At 58.4% G+C, this 15,748-nt stretch overlaps 1 protein-coding gene across 3 annotated transcripts in view; it reads right to left on the bottom strand.

Moving 5' to 3' along the window:
- PTH1R (parathyroid hormone 1 receptor) overlaps positions 1-3,244 on the bottom strand; it is a 24,373-nt gene extending 21,129 nt beyond the window's left edge. For 2 of the 3 annotated variants that reach the window (XM_024751459.1, XM_024751463.1), the window contains exons 1-2: positions 3,124-3,244; positions 819-875 (exon numbers count right to left, since the gene is read on the bottom strand). In XM_024751459.1, coding sequence (XP_024607227.1) covers positions 819-875 — 57 coding nt within the window. In that variant the 5' untranslated portion in view covers positions 3,124-3,244. The remainder of the gene's footprint in view (positions 1-818; positions 876-3,123) is intronic. The other variant, XM_024751460.1, reaches the window with a different exon arrangement.
- Positions 3,245-15,748: the final 12,504 nt, after the last annotated feature.

Below are 15,748 nucleotides of genomic sequence, written 5' to 3'. Positions count from 1 at the left end.
AGCCCCCGCCGCTTCATTTTCCTCTCCGGGAAGGCACAGACGTTATTTTTTCTGATCGTCCGGCCCCGGCCGGTGAATAGGGGCCCTCAGCCGCGAAGCAGGCCCTCTTCACTGGAGGTACCCGGCGCGCCCCCGGCCGCAGCGCTGTCTGTCCGCCCGCGGGACTCCCGCTCAGGCTGGACCGGGATCCCCGGAGAGGCTGCTCTGCCGCCAGCCCCAGAGCCTGGCTCCGCCACCGCCCTCCTGCCCGCCCCGCCCCCGCCTGGACCCCCAGCCTCAGGAATCTCCCGAGTGGGTAGGTCTGCTGTGCCCCAGACCCGCCCCCGTCCCTGCCCGCGTCTCTGGGCTCACGTCCCTCTCTCTCCCTCCCCAGTCTCTCCCGGGTCCGGGTCTCTCCGAGTCCCTACCCATCCAGACGCCGGCCCGGCCTCTCTAGCTCCGCCCCTGACTCCACCCCGGGCGACTAGAGGCCGCAAGACCAAGGGCTCAGCCGGGACCCCCACCGTGGGGTTCCGCCCCCCTCTCCCACTCCTTCACACCCCCAAAAGCTCTTGGCCGGCTCTGGTCCACTGGGGACCCTCAACTTGGGAAAAGGGCGGGAAGAGACTTCGGGGGCAGAGGCTGGAGGGCTCAGAGGAGGGGACCCCAGACCCCAAGCCTACAACCTCTAAGTATCAGGTGGGGAAGCTGAGGTTCAGGGAGGGCCTGGGGATGCCTGGAGCAAAGGGCTTTAAGGATGGTCAGGAGGAAGCTAATGTGACTTGTCAGGGCCCTAGGAAATATCCGCGCTAAGTGGCAACCCCAGGTCTCCCACTTACCAACTGTGTATCCTGGACACGACGACTCTCCTGCTGTCTGAGCCTCAGTTTCCTCATCTGTAAAATGGGGAGCTGACCAGCTGATTCAAAGGGCACTTTTAACTTTACTGTTTCAGTGCCTCTGAGGGTGGGTATCTCTCTGGGTTTCTGAGAGACCCATGGACTCTGGGGGCTCCCCAGGCTCAGCCTGTGGAAATTGAGCTCCTCAGAGCCCTCAAACCGGCCCCCTGTCTCAGGGATGACCCCTCTCTTCAAAGTGAATGAGTGCCCAAGCCCAAGCCCTAAGGCCACTGGAGTCCAATTGCAGCCAACTTTCCTGGCAACCCACCCCCTCCTCCTGCTCAAACCCACCCATCTCCCAGACTGTACCCACAAGGGTCTTCTCCATACATCTCTATGGCCATACTCTCTTCCATGCCCCACTACCCTCAAGTTTCTTGTCCTGGTGTTTAGACTGCTGTTTGAGGCAGTTTCCTCCAAAGGTGACTCTCCTCAACAGGCACTGTTGACTAGGCTCCTGGTCTTCTTTCTGTGTTCACTGCGCTGCCTTTGCCTTTGTAGTTTCCTCAGCCAGGATCATACTTCTTTGCCTGGTGTAGAGGACATCTCTCTCTCCTTGTGTCTCCATCTCTTCCATTATTGGGGGAGGGGTGGCTGTGGTTTGGGGACTGCTCCCTATGGTGTGTGGGCTCTTTGGGAACAGGGACAGAGGCTCAGGTGCCCAGAGCAGGCACCTAAAGAACACTCATGGTTCTTCAAAGAAGCTTTATGTCTCTGTTTCTAAGCAATTCGATTCCAAGTTTTATGATTTGATGACCCACACCCCTTGATGATAGGAAAAGAACATTCATGGAGGGATTGGAGGTACTGAGAGATGAAGCTAGGAGTTGATGGAGGAAGTCCTTCTCAGATCTGACACCAGCAAGCTTGAGATTGAGAAACAATACCCTGTGCTTGGGAGGACCAGGGTGGGCTAGCTGTGGATAGGGCTGCACAGAGGCTTCATGGGCTCTGGGCTCCTTAAGGGTGTTTCCCTAGCCGTAATTCATGTGCCTCACTCCAGAGTCTCCTGCTGGACATTCCACCACTGTGGGCGGGGCCACTGACCCCCTAAATCACCCCCAGGCCTCTGGTTAAAGTGCCACCATAGGGGTGGGGGTGTCACACATTAACTGGTAGCACCCCAGTGCCTGGCAGAGCACCGCCCACCCTTTTTGACAGGCAAGCCCCAGGGCCCCAGGGTCAGTTTCTGGTCAGTTTCAGGTCAGTTTCAATGGCGTTTAGAAAGTTCTGGTTGGGGGTGGGGAGTGGGAGTAAGTCCCTGTGGGGACTCCCCTCTTTGATCCCCAGGCTGGGGCCTAGGAGGAGGAGCCAAGGCTGTCACTGGAGCTCAGAACTGGAGCAGGGGCTGCACTCTGGTTCAGCAGTCCTAGGCTGACAGGCCTCTGCTGCCGCCACGGCCACCATGAGTAGGGCTCTGGCCAAGGTACACAGACCCTGGGGCCTGGGTGGGCACCAGACTCAAACAGGAAAAACAGAGGCTCTCTGAGACCTGCAGCCTGGCCTCACTCCCTCAGGAAATCCCTTGCCCGAGCCTGGAAGCTATCCGGTAAAATTAGCCCGTAGACCCCGACCCTTTGTTCCCTCAACCCTAGCCCCAAAGTCAGCCTGAATCCCAATCTCAGTCCTGATCCCACAGTTAGCTTTACCCCTAGGCTGAGTCCCTTCCTTGTCTGATCTCTAACCCCTGGTTGAACCCTGACCCCAGGCTGAGCCCCCATCAAGCCTCAATCCCAGACCTCTTTCCAGGTTCCCAAGCCCCTCTGGAAGCTTTTCAAGGCAAGGGGCTGGTAGGGGAGGGAATGGCCAGGCCATAAGTGAACCTAGGTGCCACTTTTACAGCCGTTTCAGCTGCTCATAAACACCCCCCACCCGGATGAGTCACTGGAGGCTCCCAGGCAGCTGGTCAAGCAGCCCCCTCCCCTTGCAGCAGGAAGCCTGGCTTTCTCACTTCTCAGGAAGGTGAATGGCGGGAAGCTGGGGACACAGGGGGCCAGACTGCCCTGTCCCAGGCAGGGAGCATTCCCGGGACAGGCGGCTGGGAGTGTGGGATTCCTGTCCCTTCTGATCACATGGTCACAGGACCTTGCTGCGGTAGCACCAGATCCATAGATAGATATCTCCTAGTGGGCATACGTTGTCTGCCCTACAGGCACAGGTACACACACACTAACCCAACTGGGTGCCCCAGCCTCACCCCTTCCAGCTACACTCAGGTCTCAGGGCTCCCCTGAACCCCACTCACCTGGAGCCCACAGGATGTTCCAAATTGGGCCTAGAGCCACAGAGTAGGCTCAAATTGGCCATGGGGAGGCTGTGGATAGCCCTGAGCAGCTTCTGTGGTTCAGGCCTAAGCAAGGATGTTGCTGTTCGGGACAGGAAAAGGCCTGAGTCAGAGCTTTCACTTGAAGAGAAAAATTAATTATTTTTTACCAAACCCTGCACCAGCCTAGGACTTTGTCCCAGACCCCTGGTCAGGAAGCAGAGGCAGGTCCAAGTGCACCAGTGTTCAGGTGCCCTGGGCTGGGCCCTCCCCGCCACTGTCCGTGGGCTTGCCTGCCAGGTGCCCATGCCCATTCAGTCCCTCAGGTGTGTGTGTACCTTAGTGGTCCTCTCCTTGCCCTGCCAAGACTTTCTGTGAGTAGCTCTCCTTCTCTCTGTTCCTGTGTCCCTGCCTGCCCCTTCCAGCCTTTTCCACGTCTCAGAAATTTCAGGCCACCACGAGGTATGAGCACAGCCCCTATGAGTGACTTCATTCAAGTTTTGGGCACCTGGAGCAATCAGATAGTGGATGAGGGTAGTTCAAACCCAGGTCACAAGCAGGAAAACTGAGACTGAGAAGGCTTCCCCTCCAAGCACTGAGCACCCAGTGTCCCCCAGCTAGGAGCGATGGGGACCCTCGTCCACCCAGCCCTTGTCCTGATCCCTGCAGACCCATAGCCACCCTCTCTCTATCAGACTCTTTACTTACTGGAACATGGGCTCCTGGTGTTTAAGCAGCCAGGAAGGCCTGACTGGCTGCCCCCCTACCCCGGTTCCCCCCAGGCTCAGGGCCTGCTTATGTAGTTAGAGGTCACAGAGGCAGGGGATTGTAGACAGGATGACCTCTCTCTGTGGTTCTGCAGAATGAGCTGTAGCAGAACCAGTGCTGGACCTGGACGCTAAGGGTGAGGAAGAGACCATGCAAGACCCTGGAACCTCACCTCAGGGCCCAGAGATCCTAGTTGGAGGCTGCCCTTCTGCCAGAGCCCAGTCTGAGCTGGTTTGAGTCTGGAAGTCCCAGCCTCAGCCTGATGAGGTGTAATGATTCACGTGGCAGCTGCCTCTCCACACATTCCAGCCACAGCCCCCAGTGCTTAGCATGTGAGGTGGCTGGCCTGGAACCACCCAGTGGCTGGGGCATGTTCCTAGGGCCCCCGCACTCAGGGGCGACCTCTCCCCAGGCCTCCCAGGCTCCTGGGGAGGGTAGCACTCTTTATAGTTTCCAAAGTACTTTCTAGTTCACAAGCTGGAAAGAGGGGCAGGGAACTTGCCAATACCTGGCCTTCAGGGAAGGGAAATGAGGGAAAATGGGGCTTAGAGAGTAGACTGGGCTGGCCAGGGCCATATAGCGAGACTATGACAAATAGCACTTAACAGGGCTCCTGCCCCTGGCCTGGGCTACTCCCAAGTGTCTGGCTCCAAGGGGTATCCCAGGGCATGTAGGACCCATTCTGTGACCAGGGCCAGTGGACGGGGTGGGGGGGGGTGGGCAGACTTCAGCTTTACAGGTCAGTGGGCAGCTGTGTCCAAGGGGGAAGACCTCCTTTGCCCTCTGTAAAGCTTCCCACTGCCCTGAGCCTCCCCCAACGGAGCCTCTCCCTCCTCTGAGCCCACACACGCCCCCTGCCCTTCCTGCTGCTCCCATCCTCACTGGCCAGAGAAGCAAGAGGCTGGGGCTCAGTGCCTGTTCTGTCCTGACCTGTGGATCCCCTTCCTATTCATGGCCTCAGTTTCCCAGTCTGTCATTAACAGATGGGCAGTTCAAGGCTTGAAGGGGCCCCATAAAGTGCCCGAGCACTCGGGTCCTGGATGCAGACCTGTGACTCTGAAAACCTGAGGTCCCGTCTCCCCCGCAACCTTGGGGGCTGCCCGTGCAGGCCAGGCTGTGCTCCTCCTGTGGGCCCCAGCCCAGGGCTCTGAGGGGTGAGCCTAGCCCTCAGCTCAGGGACAGGAAGTCGTATTTTCCTCCTGGGTCCTGAGGAAGGAGGCAGGGGGAGAATGGCAGCTCAGACCCAGTCATGTTTACTCGGGCCCGGCCCCCTCTGAGCTCAACAGGCCCATTCATTAGGAGCCCCATAAACCCTTCGGGGCTCCCTGAGGTTCAGAGCGCCTGGACGCCAGGCCTGGCTGCTGCCCCCAGACCTGCGGGGGGCCAGGGGCAGCAGGTGGGGCACAAGTGAGGCAGAACTGGGGATGGCCACGGGGAACTCAGACACGCCTTGGCTTCCCAGTCTCTGCATTGGAGTAACGGTTCCTGCCTATGCATACTGTGGAGCAGTGGGGAAAATTAAAGGAGTCTTCATGGCTGTGTTCCCTCAGACCAGGCTCCTGAGAGCACGTCCTCAAAGCGTATGGCCTTCAAGGCAAACCTGAGACTGCAGTGGCCCAAACCAGAGCTGAATTCCTTGTGAAGACCCTACACCTGGCCTGGGGTTGTCCACAAGCCACACCCTGGCAAGGTGGGCATGGGTGTGCAGCCCTCTGGGGTGGGGGAATCCCTTGCCCGCTCCAGCGCTCCCTTCCTCATCTGTTCAAAGGCAGATCTTCGTCAGAAGTGGAAACGTGGGGACTGGATGGGCTGTTGAGAGATGAGGCCCTAGGGTCTGCTCACCCCCAGATCAGGAGGGGATGACTCACATCAGGGGCCTCTCCACACAGTCCTCCAGCTGTACTTAATCAGGTGGGGTAAGGTGTTGTCCTGTGGTCCCCCAAAATGGAAGGGTTGCAGCAGCAGCATTTGGTGAAAAGAACTGTGGGTTGGGGGTCTGACTCCTACCCAGCTCCTGTGTGACCTTGGAATAATCCCTTCTTCACCCCGGGCTTATGTTGACCGGGGTTAGAGGGGACACAATCCGAAACTCCTCTCAGCCCCCGGGGTTCCCGTGTTGGGCAGAGAGGGAGAGGGTAGGAGCAAGACCTCCCACCCCAGACCCCTTTCAGCAGCGCCCCCAAGTGCCCGGGGTGACCTGGCCAACGGCTCAGGGACCATGGCTGGGGGCAAGAGCAGAGCCTCCTTTCCCAGACACCTTCCAGGTGGGGTGTGACTTCCCACTCCAGTGGCTGTAAAATCCACTGAAGCCTGGTGAGTCCCTAGTGGTGGCGAGGAGGGGGTCTGTGCCTTGGAATACCACCTCCCATGTGTGTTTGACACGTGTTTCCGCCTCTCCCGGCATGGGCTCCTGCTGCTGCTATTTATAACCTTTAAGAGCTCCTGCCGACTGCAAAGTTTTCTTAAACTCAAAATATCACCGAGGTCCTGGGCATGCTTTCCAGAGGCCGGATGGGCCCTGCGGTTTGAAGGGATGAGGGGGCCAGGAAGGAGGAGGCAGTGGGAAGGGGGTTAGCTCAGACACTGGGTCTTGCCTGGGGGCGGTGGTGGGGAGACCTTGGGTGGGGGACCCTTAGTTCTTGACACTGGGTCCTGCTTGGCCTGGAGGGACCGTCTATGTGGGTGGTCCTTGTTCAGACTGGGCCATCTGGGGACTGCTGGGCCATCTCTCTGGGCCTCAGTTTCCCCTCACCCTGAATGCCTCAGGGCACGCTAGCTGAGCTAAGCAATGAACTGGCAATGACACTGGGAACATCTCGGGCTGGGACCAGGGCTGTGTCTGCCTGGCTGTCCGACACCCGGCACAGAGCCTGGCCCAGAGGCGCCATGGACGTAGCTGAACTGGCCAGAAGAGGAAGTACTTTGGGGAAGTTTATAAAACTGTGTGGGAGAACGATGTTCAGAGAGGGGCAATGGCATGCTAGAGGTCACCCAGCTCATCCAGACCAGGTCTCCAGCCCTTCCCAACACCCAGGGCCCTCTCAGGCTGTGGAAGAGGCTGAAGGGCCCCAGATGGAGACAGGTGAGTTGCCACCTTGGAGGAGGTTCCAGGGTGACAGAAGAATGGCTATGCATATCTCAGAGACCTCCCCGGAGCTGGAGGGGGCACTGGTCACCAGCTGGGCCCAGTAAGGACAAGAGGCAGCTCAAAGTCACACACCCAGCTCCTACCTGCCCTGGGCCGCTGCTCCATCTCCGGGGCCCCTCTGCCTCCTCAGAAGTGAATGAAAGCCTCAGGCCCCGTTTCCCAGGTGGGAAGCAGAAGCCCCAGCGACTATGGACTCAGTCATGCTCTCTCCATAGGGAGACTGGTGGTTTAGCCTCCCCCCACCTCCACTGCGCCCCTTTCCTTCCCTGCCTTCCTGAGCTGGTGTGGGTGTACAGAGGCAGGGAACAGGAGTGCTGACTTCTAGGCCAACTAGCATACACCGCCCCTCTGCAACACCCTTTGCCCCACAGCCGGCTCTGGAAGCCATTCCTGGCCCAGGGAGCAGAGCTGGGTCCCTGACGGAAGAGTGGCCACCTCCGCCCCTCCCACTTAGTGCTCCACATATATTTTCCAATTTAAGCATGATCACAGAGGGCTATTTGGGGGCGGACGGGGGCAAAGACGTGATGACCTAGCAGAGAGAGGAGAGGGATGAGAGAGAAAGAAAAGTGTTCTGGAAGGTCAGACCTGATGGAGCCACTCCTTTGCTCAGACACCTTCCTGTGACCCCCTGGATCAGATCACTTACTCCCCAAACGCTTGAGAACTTATTGTGTGCGGGGCTGGGCTCAGAGACTTGGAGGCTCCACTTCTGGGAGCCACTTCCCTGCAGGCACCACTGCCCTGGGGTTCCCATTGCCTGAACCCTGGTGAGTCTCTACCCCTGCTTCTCACTGTCTGACTTGCCCTCCCCTTCTTGGCTTGTGGGGGGGGTCTCGTATACCCTTCAAATGTCCCCTTTTCTCCTAGGTCTTCCTGGATCTGCTTCTGAGCCCCCAGCAGAGTAAGACCTCGGATTCTTGATTCTTGCCTCTCTCTTGACAGACTGCGAGCCCTGAGGGCAGGGACTGGGTCATCTCTGTGGTCCTGCTGAATCTGTCATGGTAGAAAAAAAAAGCATCATCTTGTCCCATGTCTCTGCAGGAGGGGAGAATTAGTGGCTGGAGCTTTGGACTTCAAATACTCTCCCCGCCCCTTGCCCCTCTTATCTCTCAGTTGCTATGGAGACAGCCTTCCTCTTCTGAGCCTCAGTTTCCCCAAGAGGAGGGAGGGAATCCCAGGATCTCAGAAAGAACCTCCTCTGGCCTCTGGACAAGTCTCTTGTCATGCATTGTTAGAAAGTTCTTCTCCAGGGAGCCTTAGGAGATTAAACCTGATGGATTGGAAAGTTCTTAGCAAATCAGGGAGCAGCCCAAGGGTCAAGCTGGCAGGACTGGAGCCCAGCTCCTAGATGGGAGACTGAAGTTTGGGAGGCCTGGGGCTGCAGGGAGGGCCCGACCACAGTGCTCCAGCCCAGGCCAGCCCATCTGAACCTGTGGCCTCTGTTCTCAGTGGGATGATGGGTTTGGGGGGACCCCAGGGCCAGGCAGCGGGGGTGTGAAGGTGGTGAGGGCTCTTGACTGATGCAGTCAATGGTTCCTCTTCATGGTTCCTGACCCCAAACTGCATCTACAGTGATTATAGGTCAGGCAGGGAGCTGCAGGCAGGCTAGGTGGGGGATGCGCTGGGGGAGGGGCCTGCTACACCTACCAGAGAGGTTCCTGCTTATCCCCTCAGACCAGGACTCCCGAAGGCAGGGCCCCTCTTCAGTGGGGTGGGGCTTGCAGTCAGGCAAGGATCCCAGGGGACACAGGAATCCCCCAGTCCCTCCTCGATTATCTGTAGCCTTGGATGAGCCCTGTATTCATGCGGAATTCCAGCCGATTGTTCCCTTGTTGACTTGACTCTAAGCTCTAAGCTCCAGCAAAGAAGCTCCAGCCTTCTCCGAGGCACTGAGACCTGGGCAGGGGCAAAGGTTGGTGCAAGTGGGGGAAGGAGGAGACTCAGGTCTGAAGATGCCCCAAACTGACTGTGCTGGGGGGACTGTGTGTCTGCTGAGCTGACCTAAGACCCCACTCCATTGTACAGATGTGAACACTGAGGTCTCCAGAGGGCAAGAGTCTCTAGGAGTCAGTGATGGGACTGGGACCAGAACTGGGTCCCCTGCTGGCCCCGATAACCAATCCCAGGACCAACACCTGGATTTGCTTTGGATGGGACATGGTGCTTTGATGTCCCCCAGCACTCCATCCATCTCCTCAAAACAGCCTCTCCATCCAGCTAAGCTGCAGACTTCTCAGACACCGAGTCTCTGACCATTAGCCCTGGCTCCAGAACCTAGTGAGGCTCCCTGGAGCAGAGGGTCTCAAGTCCAGATTTTGCAGAGAGCAGGGTGTCTGGTATCATCCCTTTCTGTCTGCTCCAGGCCCAACAATTGGAGGTCCCTGGGCTGGTTTGAGGGGTCACTGCACGTTCCTGGGCATCTGTGAATCTGAATCTGCTGTGGACCCCCTCCAGTTCTCCAGCCCAGCATGACGGGGCCCTACCTGTCCCCCAGCCATCCCCTTTGCCCTCCTGCTGCCTGCTCTGGGGTCCAACATCTGGGAAAGGAATGGGTCGGGAGCCTTCCAGAGAGTCCTTTCCCACGAGAGCCGAGCTCTGACCCCAGTCCTTATCTGGCCTGGGTGTTCCAAGAACAACACAGATGCTAAGGCTTGCAAGCCCCAAACTTGGGGACGCTGACCTCCCCAGGCCCAGCTGCTCTGCTCTGGCCTCTATTTCCTTCTGTGAGCAGGGTCGGGGTGGGGATGGCCCTCCAGGGGGTTTGGAGAGGAGGCAGTGGAAAGGTTCCAAAATACTGGACACACACGTTCAAACTCACACACACACGTGCACTCACACTGCCACCTACCCACACCTCACCAGGCAGGCCTGCCATGGTTCTCTGATTTCTATTGCCCTCGGCCTCTCTCCTCCTTCCCAGCACTCCTAATTCCCACCCAGAGCTCTTCCTATACCGTGAGCTTGAAGGTGTGATGCGTTAGGGGTATGTGTATGCAGAGGCACGTCAATGTGTGTATGTGCGCCTGTGTGTGAAGGCGTGTGTGCACAAAGGCATCTATGGAGTGTGAGGGTTTGTGTTTAAAGATGTGTGCCTAGGAGTGTGCCTGCTCTGGGTCCAAGCACCCGTGGGTGGGGTTCCTGAGTGACTGTGAGTGCGTGAGTATGTGTGTGTGCATGGGTGCACACACACACTTCAGTGTGGTCCCCGTTGGCCCCCGTATTGGTAGAAAGGGACCAGGTGACGTGAGGGGTGTCCAGGGACCAGTAGGTATCTTCAGACAGACGCAGACACACACCGGGGGTGGGTTAGCCTGACTGGGGTATCCTGTGAGTGAGTGTGTGTGTGTGAGTGTGCATGTGTGTGTTGTACTTTAGACATGAATACACCGGGTGGGCGGGCAGATATATAAATAGCCACACAGGCAGGTACAGCAATTGACCCTAACTGTTCCTGGCTGGGGGCTTGGGCCATTTGCAATGCAGCTCCACACCCTGAGCCACAGAGGGTGTTTGTGTGGCCACTGGAGGCAAGGACACAGCTGGTGCTCGGTGGGGTGGGCTGGGGACAACCCTGGGTCTGTGGGGCCACCACAGCTAGGTGTGGTCTGCAAGGGGACAGGGAGGGAGGCTCTCCCAGCTACCTTTCCCTCTTCTGCTGTCATCACTACCATCACCTCCTGCCTTCATTTCCACCACTGCCATCCCGGTCCCCTGCACTGCCTTCATTCCTGTCACTGTCTCCTTGTCATAGCTGCCCATCCCACCCTCCCTTCCTGCATCCCAGTCTGGTGCCCCCTTCTGGTCCACCTTGGGCTGCTTGAGGGTGAGTGAGAGGAAAGAATGAATCTGCTTTCGACCAGGCTTGCAGCTGGGACTGGGGGCCAGAGGGCTGTGTGCACGTGCATTGTCTGTAGGCTCTGGGAAGCTCCATCTTGCCCTGGGCGCTCCCTTTGTCTCTGGTCCTCCTCAACAACCCTCCCTCCCCTCTTTCTGAATCTGTCCCCACCTCTGTCTCTGTCTTGGTCTCTGCCTGTCGGTCGGTCTCTGCCGTAGTCGGGGTCCCCGTCTCCAGTTTCTCCATGATGGCCCAGGGGAGCTGGTTCCTCCTCCCAGCCAGCGCAAACTGTTTGCCTGAGACAGTTGGTCCATCCAGTCAAACAACCACCCAATTCAGACTCCTCGTCTGACTGACAGGGTTTTTTTCCTCTGCTAAATTTACTTGCATTTTTGACTGAATTGGCCATTCAACAGAGGTTGTGTCCACATGCCCCTACCCCGCCCCATGCCAACAGATGAACAAGCTCCCAGATGGACACGCACACAGAGCCAGGAGCGCCCAGGCGTGCTCCTACACACATGTGGGTCACAGCCTCGTGTGACACACGCCCACAGGATCACACATGTGTTCCCATCCTCCTGCCCACAGTGATGCATCTGAGCACACACAGACTGCACACATCTACCTGCTCACACACACGTTCATACCTCATGCCGTGGGGACGGAGTCTGTACACCCTCAGACCTATTCTGGGGAAATTTTGGAGAGATGGAGATCTGGGCAGAGCCCCCGCCCAGCAGCCTGGGGCAGCCGCGGCCCCTCTCCTCTGAGGCCAGCTCATCCTCCTTCCTCTGCCTTCAGCCTCTAGGTGGGGTTTCTGGTCATCTCAGGCCGCTGCTGAACCCCTGCAAGCCTCAGTAGCAGCTCCCAGACCCTGATCCTAAAAGGGGACTCTTTTTTTTCTTCCAAGGACAATAAATATTTGCTCTTTGGGAAACTGCTGGTGGGAGAGTACAGGGTTTGGCCCAACGGCGGGGAATGTCCAGGGTAGTTCAGAGAGGCCGCAGGCCATGCTGGGGGATGGGCTGGGCCCCTCTAGAAGCTAGACCAGCAGGCAGAACCGGGAAGCCAGGGCTACGGCTGCACCTCACTCCCTTCCCTTGGACCCCGGCTTCCGGCCTTTGTTTTCTCCATCCCTTTGCGTAGCATGTTGGCGCACCCTCCTCCTATCCCTCGCATCTCAGACCCCTCTGCCCCATACCTTGCCCTTTGAGAGCCTTTTTCCCACTCCCATTCACCTTGTCAGCACCCCCCTCCCCTTTCTCATGCACTCAGACTTTCAGTCTACCTCCTTAGACCGGCCACTGAGGGCAGGGATGATGACCCCCAGGCCAGGCCCCTGAGAGCAGAGCACGCCCCTCAGATTGGGCCCCTGAAGTCAAGGCTGTGCCCTCCTTCCATAAGGGAACAAGCCTGGCCAACAGTGTCCCCCACCCTGTCCCCCATGAGACACTGGTCCCTGGAGGCTCCTGCCTGCCCACCCCTCCCTCATCCTCATTTGGGCTCCCAAATATAGCGGCCGTGGCCACAGCCGGCCAGAACACCACAGCCCCAAGCGTCAGTCCTGGGCCGGGATCAGAGGGGCAGGAGCTGATTATAGGTCCCTGGGCCAAACCCAGGGCTTGTCTGCCAGCCCGCTGGGCCCTGCCACCCCCACCCCCAGAACCACAAGGTTGGAGCATCTGGTCCCCGTCAGCACAGTGGGCAGAAGGAGGGGCCTGAGGGGTGTGTTTGGCCTGCTGAGGACAGAGTTGTCTGTGTGTGGCATGGGGGTGGCGAGGACGGGCTCATCACTGCTCAGGGTCAGTGACTGTCTTTCGAACTCAGGATCACTTTGCCCCACCCATGGCCATTGTACAGATGGGGAAACTGAGGACAAAAGGAGCCAGGACCGGCCTGGGTCACAAGAGCATATGAAGTCTCCTGCCTCCCCCTTGGCCACTCCTTCCCATCTTTCAAGGCCTGGGGCTGTGCCTCTGGGAAGCAGGCCACATCCTGTTGGTGGCAGAGCAGCTCTGCTGGGAAGTCCTCCTTGGAGTCAGACTTTCACCCAAGGCTCCAGGGGCGTGGGATGGTGCAGAAATTCCTCTCCTTCTCTGGGTCCTCGTGGCTGCCTTGTGCCACCTCTATCCAGAGTTGCTGGGCAGCTCCTGCCCCTCTTGGGGCTTCAGTCCCCTCATCTGAGCAGTTGGGCAGGAACTAGTGGCCCTGTGTAGGGTCTGTATTTATGGGCGTGTAGTGGTGAGTCCACATCTATGTGAGTACACGCTTGTGCCCTGGTGGGTGAGCTGCAGCCCGTGGGCCTGCCCATGCCCAGATGGGGTCCCCAGGACCTGCTGCACAGCAACATTTGACCTACTTCTAAGGCTCTGGGTCTGGCCCAGGCCACGTTCTTGACTCCTCCGGGAAGTTTGGGCCTGCGTCCCAGCCCAAAGGCTTTGGACAGGAGGGGCGGTCCTGGGCGGGCCAGGGCAGTCTGAGGAGCCTGCGGCCAGGGGGACAAGGGCACGTGGGGAGCCTGACCCTCCTTCCCTGACTTTGGTTCCTGGGCCCAGGGGATAGCCAGGCCTCACGTATCCATCCCTCTCCTCACTCCCCACCATTCCCTCCATGTGGCCACCGTATTCTGAGTTCCCCAAATTGGCTCTGACAGGATGAGGGACATTCCTCATACCCCTCTGAACACTAGCAGGAAGGTCTGCCAAGCACTCACCCCTGCTGTTAGCCAAGAGCTAACCCCTCCCCTGCTCCACCCTTGTCTACACAGGGCAGGAGGCAGTGCCCATTTGGAAAACCAGCAGCCCCTGTCCTGGGTCCAGGGTCTGGGGTCTAGGTTTGGGTTTACGGGCCTGGAGTCTGGGTTTAGAGTCCTGGGTCCTGGGCCTGCTGTCTAGGGTTTGGAGTCTGGGTTGAAGGTCTGGCTTTGGCATCCTAGGTTTTGGAGTCTGGGTCCCCAGAGCAGAATCTGGTCCTGGGCTCTGAGTTCCAGGATCTAAGTTTGGGGTTCGGATTCTGAGGCCTGGGTCTGTGGTCTGGGTTTGGCGTTCCAGGTTCCAGATTTGCAGTCTGGGATCTGGGTTGGGATCCTGGTTTCTGGGGTTTGGGTTCAGGATCCAAAGACCAGTTCCTATCCCTTTTACGCCCCCTGCTGGCTGGTCCTCATGGTCAAGTCACTGCCTATACCATCCGGTCGTCCCTACCACTTCAGGCTCTTGAGAGGAGTCTTAGCAACGGATGGGGGAGTGGCATGAAGAGCAGGCCTGCGTGGAGGGAGGCGGCAGGTGGGCTGAGGGGCAGCGATGGCTGCATTGCTGTCTGGGGTGCCCCCGGCAGACACAAGTACTGTCAGTCAATCCGCAAATCTCCCCTTGCCTTCCTCCAGAGATGGGGTTCAGAAAAGCGTTCCAGTCCCCCTGTGAGAGGTGGGTAAATTGAGATGTTTGGGACATTTGCTCATCTGACATTTATGGAGTGCCTACTGTGTACCAGGCTCTGTTCTAGACCCTACGGATATACAGCCTTGGAAGACCAAAAACTCCTCCTATGCCAGCTGACATTCATGGGAGGGGGGGCACACATAAGAGACAAGATAACAGGGAAACAGCTCATTTTAGGGTGTGCAAGGATGGGGAGTCCAGCTGAGAGGCAGGGCAGAGGGAGCAGGTCCAGGGTAGTCTGAGGAGGCTTCTCGTAGGAGGTGACATCTCACTGAGACCCAGAAGTGACAAGGAACAAGCCATGGCCAGGGTCCCAGACAGGGACACCAGAGGGAGGAAAGCCTCTGCAAAGGCATGGGGGCTAGAAAGAACAAAGAAGGAGGCCAGTGTGGCCAGGGGTCTCCTGCCTCTGTTCATGGGCTCCTCAGAAGTCAGGGCCCACAGTTTCCTCAGGTGGGGGAGGGGGAGGTAAGGTGGCTGCCCCCAGAGAGGGCTCTGGGATGTGCTGTCTGCATCAGGCTGGGCCACAACTCAGACAATGGAGCTGGGGGAGTCAAAGAAGAGGGATCCAGACCCCTGTCTCTCCCCACAGGCTCTGCCAGGATCTTGTCTGCTGGGCTGTCATTCCCAAGGGGCATGGAGCCCAGGCTGGGACCTGGGAGAGAGAGGTGAGTGCCAAGCCTTGTGTGGCTCGTCTTTGCTACCCAGTGCCTGCCTCTCCCTGTCACTAAGTCCCCTCTCCTGTTCACCTGCCTGCCCACCTGCCCACCCCTTAATTTCCTCCTGTCCTCGGCAGGCATGTTGCTGGCAGTCAAGGGGGGGTGATCCCTGCAGAGTCCCTGCTGGGGTCTAGGCATTAGTTATGGGTTGAGAGTGGCCCTGTGGGGTGAGCCTAGGGCACTGCTGCTCCCAGGAGCCAGAGCTCGGACAGTCAAAGGCCCATCTGAGCCCTGGGGAGGGAGTGGAGGATGGCTCTGTACACGGCGTCCCCACTATAGGACCATATCTGCCCTGTGCTCGAGGGAAGAGGACCAAGACACCCCCTCACCAAGCAGAGGAAGATGGCTCTGTGTGGCTGTAGCAGGCTGCATGAGTCTGCAAACCTGGGAACCAAGCCTCAGGAGGCCCATGTCACTCATCTACTCCTGTTCCCACTGATGCTGAGTGGTTTCCAAGGGATAGCAATTGTGTGTGGATGCAACAGTGAGATCGGTGTTCTGGGCACCCCTGTGGATGTCCAAGGCTCTGGGCCTCGGTTTCCCCCATGATGAGTGAAAGGGGATTGGGTGGTGTCTTGTTGGCTGTGCCTGTGGCTGGTGGGAGCCCTCGAGGGTGTCCAGGGTCAGTTGTCCTGAGGGTCAGCAGGTCTGGGTGATGGGGCCACCCAGAGGTCTCTCTGTCTGTGTCCCCCTC

The sequence above is a fragment of the Neophocaena asiaeorientalis genome, unplaced genomic scaffold, assembly GCF_003031525.2.
Source record: "Neophocaena asiaeorientalis asiaeorientalis breed wild unplaced genomic scaffold, Neophocaena_asiaeorientalis_V1.1 scaffold221, whole genome shotgun sequence".
NCBI classification, from domain to species: domain Eukaryota; kingdom Metazoa; phylum Chordata; class Mammalia; order Artiodactyla; family Phocoenidae; genus Neophocaena; species Neophocaena asiaeorientalis.
Note: the sequence above shows the minus strand (reverse complement) of the source record. Positions and strands in the feature narration are given on the sequence as shown.